At 58.9% G+C, this 19548-nt stretch overlaps 8 protein-coding genes across 8 annotated transcripts; 5 read left to right on the forward strand and 3 right to left on the reverse strand.

The window, feature by feature from the left end:
* Window positions 1-1900: 1900 nt before the first annotated feature.
* Window positions 1901-3513, reverse strand: BDZ90DRAFT_260175 (putative aldehyde dehydrogenase; the record flags this gene model as incomplete). Its single annotated transcript, XM_025508233.1, has 2 exons — window positions 1901-1982; window positions 2066-3513. 2 exons carry the CDS (start codon window positions 3511-3513, stop codon window positions 1901-1903), a joined length of 1530 nt encoding a protein of 509 aa, XP_025362302.1.
* A 660-nt stretch (window positions 3514-4173) lies between these two features.
* BDZ90DRAFT_279470 (hypothetical protein) lies at window positions 4174-7236 on the forward strand. The gene is made up of 2 exons (XM_025509182.1): window positions 4174-4447; window positions 4517-7236. The coding sequence occupies exons 1-2, from the start codon at window positions 4214-4216 to the stop codon at window positions 7148-7150; spliced, it is 2868 nt and encodes a 955-aa protein (XP_025362303.1). The 5' UTR covers window positions 4174-4213; the 3' UTR covers window positions 7151-7236.
* Window positions 7237-8076: 840 nt separating this feature from the next.
* Window positions 8077-10052, forward strand: BDZ90DRAFT_271535 (camp-dependent protein kinase regulatory subunit; the record flags this gene model as incomplete). The annotated part of the gene is made up of 2 exons (XM_025508760.1): window positions 8077-8737; window positions 8789-10052. 2 exons carry the CDS (start codon window positions 8077-8079, stop codon window positions 9673-9675), a joined length of 1548 nt encoding a protein of 515 aa, XP_025362304.1. The 3' UTR covers window positions 9676-10052.
* Window positions 10053-10825: 773 nt separating this feature from the next.
* Window positions 10826-11362, reverse strand: BDZ90DRAFT_219903 (ras-domain-containing protein; the record flags this gene model as incomplete). Its single annotated transcript, XM_025504418.1, has 1 exon — window positions 10826-11362. A coding segment is annotated over one exon (537 nt), but the record flags the coding sequence as incomplete, so codon positions are not given.
* Window positions 11363-12812: 1450 nt separating this feature from the next.
* On the forward strand, window positions 12813-14540 carry BDZ90DRAFT_232100 (hypothetical protein). Its single transcript, XM_025506122.1, has one exon. It carries the CDS (start codon window positions 13006-13008, stop codon window positions 14413-14415), a length of 1410 nt encoding a protein of 469 aa, XP_025362306.1. The 5' UTR covers window positions 12813-13005; the 3' UTR covers window positions 14416-14540.
* On the reverse strand, window positions 14524-15378 carry BDZ90DRAFT_252160 (TRAPP I complex; the record flags this gene model as incomplete). The annotated part of the gene is made up of 4 exons (XM_025507755.1): window positions 14524-14837; window positions 14895-15070; window positions 15151-15248; window positions 15310-15378. 4 exons carry the CDS (start codon window positions 15376-15378, stop codon window positions 14524-14526), a joined length of 657 nt encoding a protein of 218 aa, XP_025362307.1.
* A 141-nt stretch (window positions 15379-15519) lies between these two features.
* On the forward strand, window positions 15520-17525 carry BDZ90DRAFT_232102 (cyclophilin-like protein). The gene has a single exon (XM_025506123.1). The coding sequence runs from the start codon at window positions 15576-15578 to the stop codon at window positions 17352-17354; it is 1779 nt and encodes a 592-aa protein (XP_025362308.1). The 5' UTR covers window positions 15520-15575; the 3' UTR covers window positions 17355-17525.
* An 851-nt stretch (window positions 17526-18376) lies between these two features.
* On the forward strand, window positions 18377-19405 carry BDZ90DRAFT_169695 (hypothetical protein). Its single transcript, XM_025503675.1, has one exon. It carries the CDS (start codon window positions 18667-18669, stop codon window positions 19333-19335), a length of 669 nt encoding a protein of 222 aa, XP_025362309.1. The 5' UTR covers window positions 18377-18666; the 3' UTR covers window positions 19336-19405.
* Window positions 19406-19548: the final 143 nt, after the last annotated feature.

A 19548-nucleotide genomic window follows, 5' to 3' on the forward strand; every position in this document is an offset into this window, starting at 1 on the left:
TCTCGCCAAAGTCAAAGTGCCACTGGGTGAGATGCGGGTTACACCACCACCGCCGCCGCGTTCAGCTCAACGCCGTCGGAGAGACGTGAGGAGCCAGTGTCGCTCCGCTACAAGGGGTTGGCGAACGCCGTTTACGCCCAGACTCCTGGCGGCAAAAGTTCGATGAAGGCTACTCCGCCTCCAGAGCTGTTGGCTCATCGAGTTCTAGCAGAGAGAGCGCCCCTTGAATGAAAGTTCAAGATGCCTCGCTCCCGGACGAATCGGAGGTTAGCTATGGAAGCTCGCAACGCTCTCCGCCTGGGCTTAAGGTCTGGCGGCCCACTGGATTCGTTCTTCCTCGGGGGTAGCGAGGCAGTGTAGCAGGAGCTGGTACTGCGCCGTCGGAAAAATGTAAGCCTTTGGACCCAGAGGTCGGAGGTGAAAGAGGCGCAGCCTCGTAGCCAGCCCCCCTGCTTCGTTGTGGCGGCACTATCGACCCAAACAAATGCGGTCGCGAGCGAGGAATGCGCGCGATGACACTACACCAGCGACGAGCGACGAAGACGCACATCCCGCTCAGTGTGGCTGTTCGTACATCGGGTGCTAGCGTTTCCTTTCACTGTTGAGTCTCCTGGCTGTCGTCTGACGCAAGTCAGTAGCTATCGACTCTCAACCCTATCCGGCTGATACAGAAGACCAGCCTCGTGTGCTCGTGTCTCCCTCACGCGGTCGTCCCTTCCTTCATCCAGCTTTCCCTTCCTGCGCTCTGCCCTCCCTGCCTCGCCACGTACTTTGCGCCAGACATGCACGCTGCCAGACCCATCTCCGTCTGTGCGTCCGCAACTTTTCGTCATCATCGTCGTTTGGGACGCTGCTGGAGGGGGAGGGGTAGTTGAGAACACGAGCCTCCCTAAGCGTCGCCGGTGTCGTCTGGCTTTCGCATTCGCCGCATACGGAACCTGGGGCGGGCTAGGCCAACAACTCCGCTGCAAGGCCGCGCTGCGACTGGCGGCAATCGCTGGCTGGCGAGCGAGGGGGCAGCCGCGGCACACATGAACGCGGACTCGCGCCGCGCTTTTCTCTTTCTGCCATCCGTCGTCGGCCTCTCGTGCGCTCCCTCACTCCCAAGAATCTGGGAAAGGCGGCAGGCGCATCTTTCTTCGAGGCAACAATGACACCACGGCAGCGCGCCTGGCGTCCTTTGATTTGATCGTCTTCCCTGGCATTTCAAAGGCCCGCAAATGCCGCGCTGGCCAAATCCCTACCAGCTAGCCAGCCAGAAACGTCAAGCGGCGGATGGAAGCAGCACGACATCGACTGAATGGAGTCGTTGTTACGGGGTATGGTCGGCCTGCTCGGCATCCTTTGACGACCTCTTGTCTGCTTGTCATCCTCGCTCGTCTATCTCACAGGTCGCTTGATCATCTTGACCCTCGCGCGTTTCCTTAGTTCAGATCGCTCATCTGTCTGTCCCATTGGCCTGGGAGCGGTGGCGGCGGTGTCGCGGCAAATGCGTGCGGAAGCGAGCGCAATACTCCTTGCTCGGCAGCCTTCGTCGAGACGACCTCGGCCCTCGCCACGGGTCTTTGTCTGCCCGGCTGGGCTATGCAATTGTCAGTCCTGGGTGTGGTCAAGTCGTGATCATTTGATGAGCGAAAGGATGAATGAGAGGACGAGGAGGTCGCCATACGCGAGCGAGCTTGGGCGCTGAGCAAAGAGAGCAAGGCGTAAGAGCTCCCTTTTGATCGGGAGCTCGGTCGCAAGCAGGATCATTATCATCATTCATTTACAAGCGCGCGAATCCCAGTTGAGATCCAATTGACACCGCCGATCGATGGTCGAGCATCTAGTTGCTGCGATCGCGAGCGAACATCGACGATGAGCTTCGTGCTACCACAGTGTCGTCTTCACCGCAACCCGCTCACAGTTTGCTCTTGGCGAACCAGTTGGTGAGTGCAGGCTCCGTCTCCTCCCAGATATGCTTCTTCTCGATGTACTCGTCGCTATGTGCGCAAGCGAGAGAGAAGTTATACATGGTCAGCTTTGCTTGCGAGACTCATCGCGTCGCCTGACACGTCGAACTCACAGTCCAGAGGGGCCAAGCTCCCTTCCGTTGCCGCTCAAGCCGTAACCTCCCCACTCTCCCGCGGGAGAGAAGGGCCCATAGTTGTTGATCCAAATCGTGCCGTGGCGCATGCGACGAGCTACCCTGTGCGCCTTCTTCGTGTCGCCGGACTGCACACCGCCGGCCAGGCCGTACTTGGTGTCATTAGCCAAGTAGATGGCCTGCGCCTCATCGCCATCTTTGAAACGCTCTACAGTCAAAATCGGCCCGAACGTCTCCTCCTGTACGATACGCATCGAGCGATCGCACTTGTCGAAGACGGTCGGAAGGAAGAAGAAGCCCTTGGCCAAGTCTGGGTGCTGCTTGGGGTCAGGACGCGACCCACCGCACAGCAGCTTTGCTCCCTCGGCCTTTGCGACGTCGATATAAGCCTCGACCTTCTTGAGGTGGGCTTCCGACACAAGTGGGCCAGTCTCGGTGCTCTCGTCGAAGCCGCTGCCCATCTTGATCTGTTTGGCCTTCTCCACCACTCCCGCCACGAGCTTATCGGCGATGCTGTCCTCGACGATGAGGCGAGCTCCGGAGGAGCAGACTTGTCCCGAGTGAAGGAAAACGGCTGTTGTCACATTGTCAATCGCGAGATCGAGGGGCATGTCCGCAAAGACAATGTTGGGATTCTTGCCACCCAGTTCGAGGCAGCAGCGCTTGACACCCTCTGCGCACGACTTGATGATACGGCGGCCCGTTGCCAGACCGCCAGTGAAGCTGACAAGGTCAACGTCGGCGTGCTGGCAGATTGTGTCGCCGATGTTGCTGCCGGCAGCCGTAAGGAGCTGCACAGCTTTGGCGGGGAAGCCGGCCTCGACGAGGAGCTTAGTGAGGTGGATGGTGGTCAGTGGGGTCACCTCGGAGGGCTTGATGATGACGACGTTACCCGTCGCGAGAGCGGGTGCGAGCTTCCAGCAGATCTGGAGGAGCGGATAGTTCCAGGGCGAAATGAGTGTGCAGACGCCCACGGGCTCGTTGCGAATGACGTTCTTTGCAGACGAAGGGAGGAACTCGCTCTTGACGACTTTCTCCTCGTCAACTTCCAGGGCCGCCTTTGCGTAGAAGCGGAAAGTGGCAGTGACATCGTCGACATCTCCCTCTGCCTCGCGCATCGTCTTTCCAGTGTCATGCACTTCGAGCTTGGCCAGGATAGCCTTGTCTCGCTGGAGGAAGTCTGCGGTCTTATTGAGGAGGGCTACGCGGTCTGCACACTTGAGGTGAGGCCAGTCGGAAGTGTCGAAGAAGCGCTTGGCAGACTCGATGGCTCGCTCTGCGTCCTTTGTGGTCGCCTCGTCGACGTAGGTGTGGACGCTGCCGTCGTAAGGGTTGATGACCTCGCGGGACTGGCCGTCAGATGAGTGGCACCATTGGCCATCAATGAAGAGGGTAGGCTCAGGGGCCTGCTTCGATGAGGTTGACATATTGCGGATGAGCTGCGGAGAGAGCAATGGGAGTCAGGACTGTGCTCTGGTGTCTACAAGGACTGCGCTTGACTTGTCTGCTCCGTCGCTCCCGCTCCTCCGCGGCATGCATACATTCAGCTGATACACTATCGCAGCATGCTCGCCGGATCGATGCCTCGGCGAGCTAAGAGTTGGATTGTTCACGATGTTTACGGTACTTGTTTCATCACAAAAACTGCCGCCGGAGGAGCGAGGAGCGCTACAGTAGATACTCACAATGTAGTGAGAAGGTTCCGAAGCTGTGGAGGCCGTCGAGGGAGGAAGAAGCGGCCAAGGTCGGGGCTTAATAGGACTTGCTTGTCGCGCTACTACTGTGCTGATACAACGAGTGCGTGATGCAGATAGGCTGAGGCGATTGAGAAGTGAGGGTGTCAAAAGGGGTCTTGTCGAGATGGACAGCATTCAACCTCTGTTCTCTTTGAATCATTTGGCGACAAGTTGCTGCAGCTCTGTGGGCCCACCGCCCTTGACAAAAGTCGATTCGGGCCTCCGTCTCGAGGCAAGTTGGCCCACGGCCCCCCGAGGCCGAGGGACGGGAGCATGGATTTTGCGATGCGAGCAACAGTGGACGGAGGAAGAGGGAGCGAGAGGCAACGAGCGAAGCTTTGCTTCTGCTCATCAAAGCCACAGGCCTGCCACTCACAACTCACAACTCAGCATGCCGGCTGCGTTATCTGGTCATCCTTCTCTGACGCCGCCGACGGTCTTGGGATCGTACGGTTTGCCGCCTGGGCGAGCGGGTGACTCTCTACTCCAGACATCGGCCGCTTCATCGTCTCGCCTCTCTCATGCTGCCATTGGGGAGGCAGTCAAAATCTCCTCCGGTACTGTTAGGAGGGCAAGAGGTCTCTTTGCGACAATTGTGGCCGGCAATGCCGTCACACTCTATGATGTGAGTATCGTCACTCTCTCAGACGTCGCCGTGAAGCCTGTATCTGACCTGCCCGCCCTCGTCCACCAGGCCGCTAATTTGACGCCAGTCCAAAGCTTCACCCTTTCCCCTACGGCACAGCCTTGCACACCTCCTCTCGTCACCCTTCAGTCCATCAGCAAAACCGCAACTCTACGTACCACGTACGTCGGCGTCACTTCGTCCACAGGTCAGGGCTGCGAGTTGTGGGCATGGTCAGAGCGCCTCGAGACAAGGGCAAAGCAAAGCGCTAGCGCCAACAAGGTCGTCGTTTCCCTTGCCGAGCCAGTAGCATCGCTCCATGCTCTAGCTTCAGGAGACATCCTGGCACGGAATTCGAACGGCCAATTCGGCATGATCAGCAGGACAACTCCCCTCGATGCTGAGCCTTCTCAGTTCGCCGTCTTTGCATTGCAAGGCGAAGCCATCCAAAGCCAAGCGTCGAGCTCCAGTCATTCCGTGGTGCACTCTCTGTCCATCCTGGACTCCGCCGCAGCCGCACAGATGATGGCCAATGGCGGCAGCTTGGGCGAAAATGCCGTTGCCGTCGTCGTCGCAGTCACGTCAGCCGGTCACAGCGAAGGCGCGAGCTCAAATACAGCCAAGGATGCAAAGAAATCAAGGAGGAGAAAATCAGCAATGGAAGTTATCGATGCTGCAGAGAGCAGCAAGTCAAGTAGGGATGCAATCGCTCCTGTCGGTGAATTGCTTATTACCGCGAGCATCATCAGCAAGACAGACGCTGGCCAGGCGGTCAAAGAGCTTGGCACCGCCGCACTTGCTGGCCAGAGTGCCGCTTCGATTATCGACCTACACCTCTACCATGACGGAAAGCTCTCCATGTTGACAAGGCACGGCGATATCAAGCTCTGTCAACTCAGCATCGGCGCCAGCGGCGTCTCCATCACTCCGACACGGACCACGTTATTGGCGCACATTTCCCCCGCTCCCTTCCCCTCAAGACCTGCCGCCGTCATCCGTCTCTCCTCCTCACATCTTCTCATCCTCCTCCATGCAGTCAGCGGGCCAAGCTCAGGCAAGCTTGCGGCATTGATCTGGGACACAGAACTTGATGCTGTGCTTGTCGCCTCTGACTTCCCCATGCTGGCCGCTGCCGGGTTGACGGACGATGAGCAACGCATTGCGATCAGTCTCGCTCGTGTCGGCGGGTCTCAGGTTGTGGTCAACGTCAGCTACTGGGGCCATACGCCGACGCAGGAAGCGGTGTTGAGCGTCTTTTGGGCCTTGCCCTTCTTCATTCCAGAGGGAAGCGTGCTGCGCCATGCTCTTGGCAAGGGGCCGCTCACCAAAACCTGGCTACGTGAGACTGAGAGCGCTGCAATGCCGGCGTCCAAGAAGGAGGAAGGCTCTGCTACAGGCCTCCTGCCTTCCCAGTCGGATCTCCTGGTCAAGATGCAGAAACTATCTAGCCAGGTAAACGAGGCAGCATACACCGAGATGGACATTCTCTTCACTGCCTGGCTGGCCGAAGAACAGGAACGCTTGCGTCTGGCGTGGGAGCAGGAACAGGCCAAGCGTGCGCAAGACGAGGCAGACGAGGCGGCTGCAGCGAACGGCGGAGCTGACGAGGACAGCGAAAGCGAAGGCGAGAAAGCTGCGGATGAGGGCGGAGAGGCACAGCGCCAAGCTGCATCGGCTAGTCGCAAGTCGAACCGCGATTCACCGCCAAAGCCGCAGCTTTCCTATTCATTCGTCAAAGCGCTACTAGACGTGGCGCTGCCGCCTGCCAAGAGCGGAACGTCTTCGTCGTACGCACGCAAAATCGTCTCCTACCTCGTCGAGCGTCGAACTCTCAGCTGCGGGATGTTTACTGGGACAGAGCAGAGCCTGATCGGGCGTCTGCGAGCACGCAATGACTGGCAGCAGATCGTTGCGGTCCTCCGTATGGTATCGGACGTGAGCGAGTCGGAGCTCGTTAGCCTCCTCATCGAGGTGCTCAAGAGCCAAAGAGCCGGCAGCAATGGCAGCGAGGGCGTTGAGGCCAAGCCGTCCCTGGAAAGCTTCCTCTCCCTCTTCCTGTCCCTGTCGGTCTCACGGCCCCTCCTCCGCAGCACCCTGCATGGCCGCATAACACAAGTCGACGATGTGGTGTCCCTCATCCAAGTGGTCACCACCTGGCTTCAAGAGAGAGCCGTCGAGCCGTTGGACCTGAATGCCCTCCTCGTGGAATTGCCTCAGTCATCGTCAGGCAAGCTGAGCAAGAACCAGCGAAAGCGTCTAGGCAAGGAGGGCCGCGTCAAGGTGCCCGCAACCCCCGACTTGATCCAGTTCGCCATGGACCTGATCGACGTCTACTTCCCGCTTCTACTCAACTCCCCCTCTTCCCTTCCTGCCTTGCGAGCCCTGGAGAAGCCCTTGGCCGTGCACCTCGGGACATGCGAGCAGCTTTCCCTCCTTCGTGGGCCGCTCGACGCTTTTGCGAGGGTAGAAGCTGATAGAAAGTTAGCCGCGGAGTATGAGGCAACAGTGAGGCACGCCCAGCAGCAACAGCGTCATCGTGATCCCAGGATCGCGAGGAGGGCCGCTGCAGAGGGCGGAGTGGAAGAGAAGAGTCAGACTGGTGGTGGAGCCACCGTGGCTGGGGCGATGAAGAGTGCTAGATTGCAGGCGCTCGAGAACAGTGCGCTTGTTGGGCCGTACAGTGTTGAGACGCTCGAAGTCTAAACCTGTGACAATGCCAATTGTACCTTCCGGAGCCTCGTCATCACCATATTCAATAATAGTCGCGTCTTGAGTACCCAAAAATATCGAAGAGTGACACAGCGACATTGGCCGGCTGTGGACTCGGGTCACGTCTGAATGTTGAGCGTTGTTTCTTGCCTTGGCTTTGGTGGGCAGTCTAGAGACGGATCGATCGCCTCTCGACCTCCTTGCTTCTTGGTCGTGCTCCGCTCCTCATCGCAGTCGTGGCGGCGTGGCCAGGCCCTCAGGCCGTCTGAATCTGGGCGGCTGTGGAGCCGCTTGGAGCCGTCACGGAGCCCGTCAACCCACGCGCCAGCACGACGCAAGAGGCACGGCGTCAGTCTTGTGTCCGTGCGCCGCCCGAATGAGGCGACTGAGTGAGGCGGGCGGGCCAAAGGCAGAGGGGAGACAATCCTCCGTCTCGAGTGTGTGAGCCTTGTTTCTTCTCGTCAAGGATATCACACCCTCCAATTCCATTCTCCTCATCACGATCCTGAAGCTAGATAGACTCAAGGCTACCCGACAATCGCCTTCCGCTCCTATCACCAGCCGCTGCACCGCAAAGCTGCTGCTTCGTTGACGGGTCAGCCACGAGCGGTCAGACGAAGAAGTCAGATCCTTGACGAGGTAAGTTGTGTGCTCAGTTGGTTGGCGACGACAATGAGGCGTCAGGGAAGTCTCCACTCTCCTACAATAGCGGCATTCTGTGGCTCTCTTCAATGTCGCGCTCGACCGCATATACTCACGCCCTCCCATCTCCACTCTCGCCCACAGCCTCCAAGATAAAGCGCCGACGCTCCTCATCCCGACTGGCGGCAGAATCCAGTGCACCTCTGCCCCACTCGCAAACGACGACGACCACCATCACTACTGCACCTACTTCCTTTTCTGCCAATCACGACGCCAGGATGCCGCTCCCAGCCGAGTACACGCATCTTCTCAACGATCTCAACCGCGATGTGATGCGGGCGGCTCCCTCGGACCCACTTCAATTCTGCGCAAATTGGTTCAATGCTCGCCTCGAGCAGCAGCGTAAAGCTCACCTCGGGCCCTCGGGAACGGGTGATGTCAATATGCTGGCACCTCACGAGACAGCGGCGCCCATCAGTGCTGGTCCTTTCGCCCCTTCTTCCTCGTCGTCCTCGTCCGGGCCCTTCGCCTCTGCCAACCCATTTGGCGCCGCACCGGTCAACGCCGCAACGGCCAGCAACGACATGGACGACTCTGCGGACGACGGTGCCCCTTTCGCGCCTCCTCCGGCGTATAACTTCGGCCGTCGCACCTCCGTCTCTGCCGAGTCTCTAGCTCCCGCCAGCAGCGGCCTCGAGACCTCCGCTGGCTCGACGATCGCCAAGACTGTCATTCCGAAGACGGACAGTCAGATGAGCCGCATTGCCAAAGCTACAGAGGGCAATCTACTGTTCCGCAACCTCGAGGAGGACCAGTACCGGGATGTTCTCCTCGCGATGAAGGAGGTCAAGGTTGATGCGGGTACAGCAGTCATTGAGCAGGGAGCGCAAGGTGACTACTTTTACGTGGTCGAGAGCGGAACACTCGATGTGTACATTGGTCCCAACTCCGGCGCATCGCGTTCTGCTTCGATCACATCGACCAGCACAGATGACCATGCCGGACCCCGAACCGAGACGCATTCCCACCTTGGCGAGAAGAAGATCTCCTACGGCCCCTCGGCCTCCTTCGGCGAGCTGGCTCTCCTTTACGCACAGCCCCGTGCAGCAACCGTCCTCTCCACCTCGCCCTGCATCCTCTGGGCGCTGGACCGCGTAACCTTCCGCTCTATCCTCATGGAAACCAACAACAGGCGCCGAGAGATGTACGAATCCTTCATCAAGGAGGTGCCCCTCTTCGAGCACCTGTCCGCCTCGGAAAGGGCGAAGATGAGCGACGCGCTTGAGTTGAGGAGCTACGAGGTTGGCAAAGAGGTTGTCAAGCAAGGAGAGAGGGGAACAGAGTTCTTTGTCATTGTGGAAGGGGAGGCAGAAGTCAGGAAGAGGACCTTGGAGCGTGAGGAAGAGGCTGTGGGTAGGTTGGGCAAGGGGGACTACTTTGGTGAGCTGGCGTTGCTCAACAATGCGCCTAGGGCTGCGACGATTGTTGCGGCGCCCGCGAGGGCGTCGTCGGCGACTACGGCAGCAGCAGCAGGAGGTGCGCCATCATCACCAGACAGACTCCGCGTCGCCACTCTCAGCGAGTCGGCTTTCACCCGCCTACTCGGCCCCCTGGCAGGAATCATGGGACGTCATGCCCGCGAAAGGTACGGTGTCTTTCCCTCGTCCTCCTCATCAACGGCGCTCGGGATCTCCGGTCCCGGTGACGTTGCCGGCTCACTCCCACCATCCGCTCCTGCGGCAACGTCGTTTGCAGAGATTGCCCCTCACGAGGTCGGGCCCACTGCTGGTGGCGCGGGAGCCGGGCAGCAACCTGGCGGTGGGACATGGATCGGAGGGTTGGGAACGAGCCCCTTTGGGGCGCAGGCCAGGGCGTGATCGAGCACGGTACTCGACTTGGACGATTGTAACGCGTAATCGCAATCGCACGAGAACCTCTGATCTCTCTCCTCTATCAGATCCGAAAAATAATCTTGATACTCTATTCATGCTGCACCCTTCGAGGCTGATCCGACGAGAAAGCAGGAGCTGCAAAATGGGAGCGGCGGTATGATTCTTGTGTGCTGTCGGGCCTATATAACATATGTAGTCGTAGTGCTGGTCTCGTCGTCATCGTCATCGCGGTCATAGGCGCGGACCAGCCGTCGCCATTCTTGTCGTCATCATCTCCACCTTCGCCCATCCACCTGGTTCCTCAGCAGCAGGACCAGCCATTGTACTTCGCGGCAGCACCTCCCGCATTGAGAAACCCACTTCGACCTCCTGCTCCCCCTAGAATCTGGTCTTGATCCTCTTCACCGTCTTGCGCACCAAGGAAGATGCTTTCCCTCCGCCTCATTTCACTCTGCCTCATCATCTCCTCTCCTTTGCGTTCCACCAATCGCTCAGTGACCGCGACGAAGACCTCCTCGATCACGGCAAGTGCTGAAGGCGAGTCGTCCTTCGAGGACACCTCGGTCAGGAGGAGATCATAGTCGTCCCCTGGAAGGCGACCGTATTGCTGGAAGGCAGAGGAGGACTGACCGAGAGGCGGTGACGAGGGGGAGGTCCCGGACAGGGGGGCCGAGGAGGGTGTTGGGCCCAATGGTGCGCCGGGGGCTTCGCCCGTCGAGCCGGCAGAGCTGCCCGCCTTTGCGCTTCCACTGCCCGCGCCTCCTGCCGAGGCGGGCAGAGCAATGCTGCTGCTCGACGCATCCGCGGTAGCCACGGCGCTCCCTGCCGTTGGGTAGCGGGAGAATGGTGGACGCTTGATGATGGGGAGGGAGGGGGTCGAGGAGCCTTGGCCGGCCACCGGGGTTCCCGACCCAGTGACAGAAGGGAAGGCGACGGCCAGCTTGGATGCCGCGGATCCCATAGCTAGGCTGCTCAGGCTACTGAGCCGTGACATGGTCGCTGAGGTAGGGAAGCCACCGCCTGCTCCTCCGCTTCCGTTGCTTGAGGCCGCGGCGAGAAGGGCTTGCTGTTCACGTTCCTCTTCCCTTGCATCAATCACCCTCTGGCGTTCCGGTACCAGCCACCTAAGCAGCTGCTCGCGTGCCTCCTCCATGTCCACCTCCCTGGCCCTACTGGCCAGATCCACCTTGGCTCCCACGATGTGCAGAATCAGTCCCTCCATCCCGCCTAGACCGACGTTTCGTCTGAGCTCCTCAATCCACGTTCGCACGTCCATGAAGCTCTCTCTGCTAGTCACATCATACACGATGACTGCCGCGTGAGCATTGCGGTAGTACATGGGAGCCATGCTTCTGAATCGCTCCTGACCCGCTGTGTCCCAGATCTGGAGGCGACATTTCGTGCCTGAAATGACGAGCTTCTTGGTGAGGAAGGAGGCTCCGATGGTTGAGGGGACGGAAGAGGTAGAGCTGAACGTGCCTGCGGTATATCGGTGCACTATGCTCGTTTTGCCGACTCCTTGAGCGCCCAGGATCACCACCTTGGCTTCCAGGCCAGAGAGGGCGCGAGCAGATGGGAGTGCTGCCGTGGACGGCGACAATGTCGAGGAGGAAACTTGCTGCTCACTGGCCGCTGCATTGGCATTGGCCTGCTGCGAGAGAGATAGAGGCATGCCCCCAGCAATGGTCTTCGACCTCACGAGCTTGGAGTCTGCAGACGGTAGACCAGCTACCGTCGTTGATGACCCTCTGCGTGCCTTTGGACGACTATGAGACCACGACAAGGAGGGAGGGCTACCAGCGCTCAGTCCTGCGCCAGATTTTGCTCCCGTCTCCGCCGCTGCTGCTGCTGCCGCCTCTTGGAGCGACGTATAGCGAGCGGCAGGCTCCTCGGGGAGTATCTGGTTGCGCCGCAGCTCGGCCAGGTTCGTGGATTGTGTGCGTTTGCGCACATAGACGTCTGCAGAAGGGGGTGAAGAAGGGGAGCTGGGGAAGCCTGCGCGATGTTGCTTAGCGCCGTAGTGCCGTGAAGGGGATGAGATGGTCGTTGCCCTGCTGAGAGACTTCGAGGAGGAGAGGCTGGGCAGCGTAGTTGCACTTGTGGAGAATGACGTGGAGTATGCTGAGGAGCTGCCACCACTCTCTGACGCTGCGACGGAGGCCGCTGCCTGTTGGAGTGAGCACAGTGCTGTGCCCCGTCTTGGAGGAGACCGTCTTGGTTGAGCGGATGCCGTGAAGAGCTGGTCTTGTGGGTGGGACATGGATGGTGCTGTTGACCTGATGAGGCTTAGACTGTGCGGGCGAGGACGCGGACGTGACGTTGACGGAGGCGAAGAAAGCTTGATGGATGCGTCTGCCTCGCTAGAGGATGCAATCGATGACGACGACGAAGGAGGGGGCGTGGCCTCCGGCGCCTTACCCTCAGTCGGCGATTCCAGCGGCAAGTCTTGTAAGGGGGCACGAGGGGACGATCTCGTGGATGAGCGTATGCTGCTACTTCTCGATGGTACTAACGGACGTGCTGATGACGACGCCGCGGCTGCTAGTGTAGAATCAAGGGGTGCGCCATGCTCAGACTCGAGCGATGGCGCAGCTGGCATCGCAGGGGACCAGCCTCGCTGCGATCTAGACGTAGACGCCTCATCCTGGTGTTGCTGCAGAGGTATTGCGATGGACGATGGTGATGGTGTTGGAACTGGAGATGGAAATTGCACGGTGGCAGTCATTGCACGGCGCGACGATGCTGTGTTGACGGTGGGACGATGTCCCTAGGGCAATCTTGAAGGTGCGTGCGTGTTGGTCGAGGCGCGGGCAACGACAGGAAGGCTGCGGTGGAGCAATCGGGTGAATGTGGCGATCCCTGCCCTCAGTGACGTTGCCGTCGGTCGTGTATTAACGAAACGGAGATCGAGAGGAGGGAGCAGAAAGGGGGATCGAAGGGAACCAGGGAAGAGGGGTCGTGAGGAATGGCACGTCCAAGTGTTGCTCTCACTCTCTCGTCCAAGCTCTAGCTCGGGCTGGGCTGGCTGAGCCTCCTCGTCGCCCCCTGGACGCCAGACTCGACTCGCATCTCGCTTGTGTTTGGACTTTCTTTCCTTAACGTCGCCGGCAGCCCGCCACTCTCACGCTGGTCCGTTCATCGACGTCGCCAGGGCCACCACCACACGCCCAGGGCGGGGCGGAGCGGAGACGGCCACGAGCAAAAATTCTTTCCATCGAAGTGAGCTGAGCGAGTGGAGCTACGGACTGGGAGAAGGATTGGTGGTCATGGACAACGACGATGAAGCTTCCCATCGTACCACTGACCCCGTCCATCATGTCCGGCATTCTGCACCCACCACCGTCAGAGAGCGAGCTGGAGCTGCTCAGCTTCCTCAGCTCTGACAATTGGCAAGTGCGCCAAGTCGCCCTCTCGAACCTGGCAGGCTTCTCAGCAAAGACGCACCCAAGGCGAGGTCTGCTTCTCCTCCAACAGGACAAGCTCGACGTCCTGAGCGACTTGAAGCGCCTCACAATGGACTTGACCCCAACAGCACACGACGCTTTCTCCTGCTTGATCAACCTCTCTGACTCCATCCTCGTCTCGAGGCGCATCGCCACGCCTGACTACCTCTCCTTCCTCGTGACCTACATCTTCCACCCCTCGTCTCTGCTGGCAGACCTGGCAAGCATGCTTCTCTCTAACCTCACGAAGCTTGATTCGGCAGTCAAGCAGCTCGTGGAGATGAAATTGCCCGGCAGCAGCCTAGGTATGCCTGACGAGGAGCTCACAGCTCTCGAGCTACTTCTGGCCGCTTTTGACCAAGGCGCCACAGTCAAGGCCTCGGCGTCAAGTGCAGCGATTGAGGAGATGAAGAAGCGAGCAGGCTCTGCCATGTCCAGCGGAAATGCTGCCGCAGCAGAAGAGGCAATGAAGAACGAACCGAAATCTGCAGCCGCGCAGGCAGAGGGCGATGAGCGCAAATCGCATTGCAACTTCCTCGCAAGCGTCTTCGCAAACGTTACCGTTACGCCCAGCGGTAGGGAATACTTTACCACCCCGCTCACCCCGCCCGACTGCGCATCAATACCGCTCGGTCGTCTCTTCCCTTATACGGAGCATCCCGACCTTATCAGGAGAGGAGGCGTCATCTCCTCGCTCAAGAATGCTCTCTTCGTCAAGTCCGCTCACCCTGCGCTCGTGGCTGCTCCTGCCTCAGGCTCAGATATGACTCCGCCCCTCGTGCGACCTGCGGCAGTCGAGTCCTCCACGCTGGACGTCTTGCCAGCCCTCCTCCTGCCTCTCTGCGATGGGTCCCTTTTCTCAGGCTTGGACGACGAAGAGCAACTCAGCCTGCCGGACGAGCTGCAATTCCTCGAAGGCGAAGGCGAAGGCAAGCACGTTGAGAGAGATTCAGCTTTGCGCGGTATGCTCGTCGAGTCGCTGCTCCTCTTAGGAACTACCTTGTACGGAAGGAGATGCATGAGAGAGAGAGGCGTGTATGTCGTTGTCAGAGAGTTGCACAAGAAGGAGCATGATGAGCAGATTGGAGAGTCGATCTTACGCTTGGTGAATCTCCTCAAGAGAGAGGAGTCGGCTGCGACGTTGGCTGATGCGGAGGGCGGGGATGATGACGAGGGAGAGGACGGGCAGAAGTCGAAGGATCAGAAGGCTATTGATGAGCTGATTGGCGCAGAGCAGGTCAAGGAGGACGATGAAGACGACCTCGTCATCGAGGAGCTGTAGTATAGTAATGCACCCCATTGCGACCGGGGACGATGGGGCTTGCAGTTGTCTGATTTCGCTCTATTCTGGTATTGTACAAGCTCTCGCCATCCCCTAGTCCACCCCCGCTCAATCATCCGCCGGTGGTGCCTCCTCGTCCAAGAACTTGACCAGCCTGACTCGCAACTCCGTCTGCTCATCGCCCCTAAGCACATCAGACACAAAGTAAGGCGCAGTCTGCAGCTGGACCATCTCTAACGCCCCGCGCAGGACGCCCACCAGCACATTGCTCCACCAGAGGCCTCCCTCCCGCGCATCGGGGGGTAGCTCGACGAATTCGGAGAGGGGGTTCTCGTCCAAGATGAGGGAGAACTCTTGCCCGCCGAGAGCGGGGGCTGCTGTTGCTGCTGATCCATTTGTGTTTGCTGATGAGGATGAAGATGCTGCGCCGCCAGTCGTCGATGATTGCGATGAGGCTGCCCCTGGCGCACCTTCACCACCGGTTCCAGACGCCGTACTTCTTCCATCATGATGCACCACGGCGGGTGTGACATTGAGAAACATCTTGAAGCCTACTTTCGCTACAATCTCGCCAGTCTCGCGGAAGTCGCTGCAGCGTGAGATATTGGAGCGGGCGAGGAAGTCCTCGATAAGGCGCACGCCAATGTTATAGCCCCTGCGGAGGCGATGGGAGGGAGAGGCAATGGGGCATGTCAGGAGGACGTGGGTTGAGAGTGCATGTCGACACGAGCTCACATCTTGTCTAATTGCTTGTTTACCTCGGCGTAGTCTTGGTAGTCTTTGATGAGCTGGATGACGAGGGAGCCGTAGGTCATTGTGAAGAGCTCGGAAGACTGGCATAAGGAGCAAGATAATCAGCGTGAGATCTTGCTCTGTGGTCGCGATGAAGCTCACGATCTTGTCCGTCTTGTTCTTCCATACATCGTCGCCCGCTGCCTTGAACTGCTTTGCTGTGGCCGACATGATGGCGTGAGGAGCCAAATCAAAGTGTTGGTTGGGACGAGACGAAGCTGCAGCCGGCCAAACGCTCCAACTCGTCTCGTCGTGCTCTCCCGTCCGTCCGTCGGTCCGTCGTCGATGGAAAGTCCCTTTCCGTCGACTACGCTTCCCCACTCGCATCCTTTCCCTCCTCCCTCTACTTCCGGACGACGATCAGCATCATGCCTCGCAAATCAGAAAAGCTCTACGTATCCCAACAAGAGCTCATCGGCGCTCACGGTAGAGCTGCTGCCGTCTCATCAGCAGCAAGCCAGTCTCAATACCAGAATTACGTCCCCTTCAGCAGCTGCGCCATTTCCCTCCAACCTTGGTCCACGCCAGTAGCAGACCGCAACGATGGCACAATCTACGAGCTGACCAACATCCTTCCCTGGATCCAACGACATGGTCTGAGCCCGGCATCAGGGCAAGAACTCAAGCCTGCGGATCTGGTACCTTTGAAGTTTGCAAAGAATGAGGCGACAGGTCAATGGCATGACCCGGTGTCTTTCAAGGCATTCAATGACTCCACGCACTTGGTCGCAATCACTACAAGCGGCAACGTCTTCGCTCACGATACAGTGCATCAGCTGAACGTCAAGGCCAAGTACTGGTCAGACCTGGTCAGCGGGGAGACGTTTGCACGCAAAGACATATTGACGTTGCAGGACCCGAGTAACATTGCTGCCAATCAGCAAAAGGCGGCCGATCTGCAGAGATTGAAGGACAAGATGCGACGGGACGTGGCGGATAGGGATGAGGTGAACATCTCTGCGACGGGGAGCGCGGGCAATCTCTTGAGAAAACTGAAAGAGCAGAAGGAGGCGGGAAAGAGGGAGAAGGAGCAGGCTGGGGACAAGGCGCTGGCCAAGATGGAGGCTGCGAGGGAGGAGAGCAGAGCTACCAAGAATGCCGAGGCATCGACGTCAGCATCCGCAGCATCATCATCATCATCATCATCCGCGCCTTCCTCGAGCTCAAAAGCCCAGCTCGGCCGCTCCACAGGCCTCACCGCCGCCTCCCTCACCTCAACGTCCCTGTCAATCCGCACCGCAAACGACCGAGAGCTCATCAGCGAGGAAGAGACTATGTACAGCGACATCAAGGCGGGGCACAAGAGCAAGAAGGGCGCCCATGCTCCTTACAAGGGGTACGTCCGTCTTGTGACCAACTTTGGGCCCCTCAATCTGGAGCTACACTGCGATCGGGCGCCCAAGACGTGCTACAACTTCTTGACGCTCTGTCGGAGGGGAAAGTACACAGGGACGGTCTTTCATAGGAATATTCCGGGTTTCATGATTCAAGGTGGTGATCCTACGGGGACGGGGACGGGGGGAGAGTCGATGTGGGGGCCGGGCAAGCCATTTGGAGACGAGCTCTCAAGTGGGGCAGATGGTCACTCTTCTCGCGGCTGCCTGAGCATGGCCAACCGGGGCCCATCAACGAACACGAGCCAATTTTTCCTCACCTACGCCCCCAAATCTCACCTCGACAAGAAGCACACCGTCTTCGGCCGATTGGTAGACGAGCCCTCCGCCACGCTCGACTCCCTCGAATCTGTACCTACCGACTCGGCTACGGATAAGCCACTGCGGACAGTGACGGTGCTGGATGTGCAGATCTTCAGTGATCCATTCCAGGATTGGTGGGAAAGAAGGAAGAGCAAGGAGCAGAGGGGCACTGAAGCGGAGGCAGAGAAGAGGGAGGAGAAGAGACGCAAGAGGGAAGGGGATCGGATTACCTGGTTTGGGACGAAGGTCGGCGAAGAAGGCCAGGAGGAGGGACTGGAGGCTATTCACCAGGCGTCGGGGGGCGTGGGGAAGTATCTGGCTCTGGGAGCTGGCGCGAGAAGCGTAGAAGACGATGCAGAACCGGAGAGTATGCGAAAGAAGCGGAAGAAGGCCGCTGCTGGCGATGGAGAAGTGGGGACTCCTTCTTTCGGCGACTTTTCAGATTGGTGAAATGTCCGTCGACGATCAGATCACAGTACAGTCGACGGACAACCTTCGTATCTGACATGACGCGTCATTCACCGAGAGCAACGCAGAGTGTCGCCCGAGCTATCAGGCTGAGGCGCATGCGTGAGCGTATGGTAGCAAACCGTAAGAATGCGCCGAGGGGAGCTAGCTGTGACCCCACTTGTAGCGTCGATCACGGTGCGAGCGCAACTTGCGCTATGGCTCAGTGATCATTGCGCACGGCGTCTCTCGACACGCACTGTGCCGTCTGTCGTGCCTTGACGTCGCTTGAAGTGGGACAGGCGGACGGGTGAACTTGTGCCACAAACCTACTACGCCTTGCACCTTTTTTCGTTGACGAACCGGCCCTCTCGCAAGTAGAACGCAGCCTCTACACTTGGATTTTTCAACACAGATGCCAGGGATTCGGTGTCGCTCATCGTGGTCCGATCGTAGTTCGATGCGGGTTCTCCACTGAACAGGGTCGTATGATCGCTGAGCCCGGACCTGGCTCCTCTCAGACCATTGCCCTCCGCCTCGGCAAGCAAATGGAATTGAGGCGGCGTTAGAGTGCGTAAAGTAAGGACCAAGGAGAAAGTAGCGAGCGTTGAATCCGACTGCCTGGACTCTCGGCAGGCCAAGCAAAGCCAGGTTGGACGAGCTGATCTGACGACACTGCTGTGGATCTCAATGTGATCAGGCTCTTCAGTCTGTGCTCGCAATCGCGGTCGCATTTGCGGTCCTCCTCGTCATTCTAGCCTGTGTGCATGGCGGGCGCCTTGTATCACACAATCAATGCCTATCCACATTTCAATCCGTTCGGCTTGGATCTGCCGGCCCGGTCGGACACTGAAGGGACATCACCACCACCACATCACCACTTTCGTCGGAGGTGTCGCCCCACTCAGACGACTCCCTCATCGCCCTTGCAGCGAGCGAGAAGACAGGTCCCCAGCTGCAAAGACAGCCCGTGCCTCTGTCTTCTCACGGGCTCGCCCTCTAGTGGTCGAGTGAGGTCTGGGTGTGTGTGTGTGTCAAGCTGTTGTCACGAATATGCTCAGAAGTGGAAGACCGCGACGACAGGCGGACAGACGACGCCTTCGGATCATCAAGGTTTGGTCAGCCCTGGCGAGGGCGCAAGTCTAGCCCTGGAAGGGGTTCAAATCAGACTTGTGAGTCTTGGAAGACGTGTGTGGGAGAGAAATTACGGCAGGCGAGGGAGAGAAGCGAGAACAGGACGGAGGGGGGAACGAAGCAATTAGAGGACCACGCAGCGGACCTCATCTCAAGGTCCGCCCGCACTGGCCCATGCGACATGCGAAGCAGCCGAATTCAACTCCGCCGAAGCTGCAACAGCCTTCGCAGCACGCAACCGTCGCAGCATCGTCGCAGCTTCCGTATCACTCAAGGATGTCCGAGGGCCGAGAAAGGGTGGGAGAAAAGGGCCCGCAAGATCGACAGGTCGTCATGCAACGTCTTTTTGTCACCCTTTGGTGGCATCCTTTGTGATCGACGTTTGTCGTTGCTGCTTCCTCGTCATGGCTCTTCTGTCTCTCTTGTCAATCCCTTCCAGCAGCGCCTTCTCTTCCTCTGCCTCTGCCTCGGCACCACCATCTCGCGCTCAACATCTACGCCATTAAAGCGCATCAACTTCATCTTGGCTGTCACATTGGCAGCGCGGCGCATCATCGGCCATCCTCACGCACGCACGCACCCTCAGGGACGACGCATCTGGACGCAGCAGAGCAGAAGCAGAAGCGGCGGCAGCAGCAGCAGCAGCCGTCTTGACGAAAGCAAACACGACGCGACTGTGCAGGCGACAGGTCCCTTTGATCCTTCAGCCCACTGTGACTCGTCTCGCCTCGTACTCGTCTGTTCTCGAGCACAAGGCCAGGAAGGAAAGCAAAGCAACGCATCGCGTCGTTGTCGTCGTCGTCGTCATCGTCGTCGCCGCCTTCATCAGGGTCTCGGCCCGAATTATTGACAAGGCAGCGGGCATAGAAGCGCTCGAGCTTGTGTTGCAGCGCTTTTCCCCTCTTCTTTCTTTCAATCGTCGGCCGGACGCCGTCGCACGACCGACCGAGCGCAACACTTGGTCAGGGCATTGACAGGTCGTTGCCTCCATCAGGAGAGAGCGAGAGCGGTGAACGGGCGAACGGCAAGGGCGTCAGCACGAGCAGCTTCTTGACAGACGCGT

The sequence above is a fragment of the Jaminaea rosea genome, assembly GCF_003144245.1.
Source record: "Jaminaea rosea strain MCA 5214 unplaced genomic scaffold BDZ90scaffold_6, whole genome shotgun sequence".
NCBI classification, from domain to species: domain Eukaryota; kingdom Fungi; phylum Basidiomycota; class Exobasidiomycetes; order Microstromatales; genus Jaminaea; species Jaminaea rosea.

Coding starts and splice junctions, on each gene's coding strand:
- BDZ90DRAFT_232102 (XM_025506123.1), top strand. CDS start 15,576: ATGCCTCGCAAATCAGAAAAGCTCTACGTATCCCAACAAGAGCTCATC.
- BDZ90DRAFT_169695 (XM_025503675.1), top strand. CDS start 18,667: ATGCGAAGCAGCCGAATTCAACTCCGCCGAAGCTGCAACAGCCTTCGC.
- BDZ90DRAFT_279470 (XM_025509182.1), top strand. CDS start 4,214: ATGCCGGCTGCGTTATCTGGTCATCCTTCTCTGACGCCGCCGACGGTC. Junction 4,448..4,516: donor ATGCCGTCACACTCTATGAT/GTGAGTATCGTC, acceptor CTCGTCCACCAG/GCCGCTAATTTGACGCCAGT.
- BDZ90DRAFT_232100 (XM_025506122.1), top strand. CDS start 13,006: ATGTCCGGCATTCTGCACCCACCACCGTCAGAGAGCGAGCTGGAGCTG.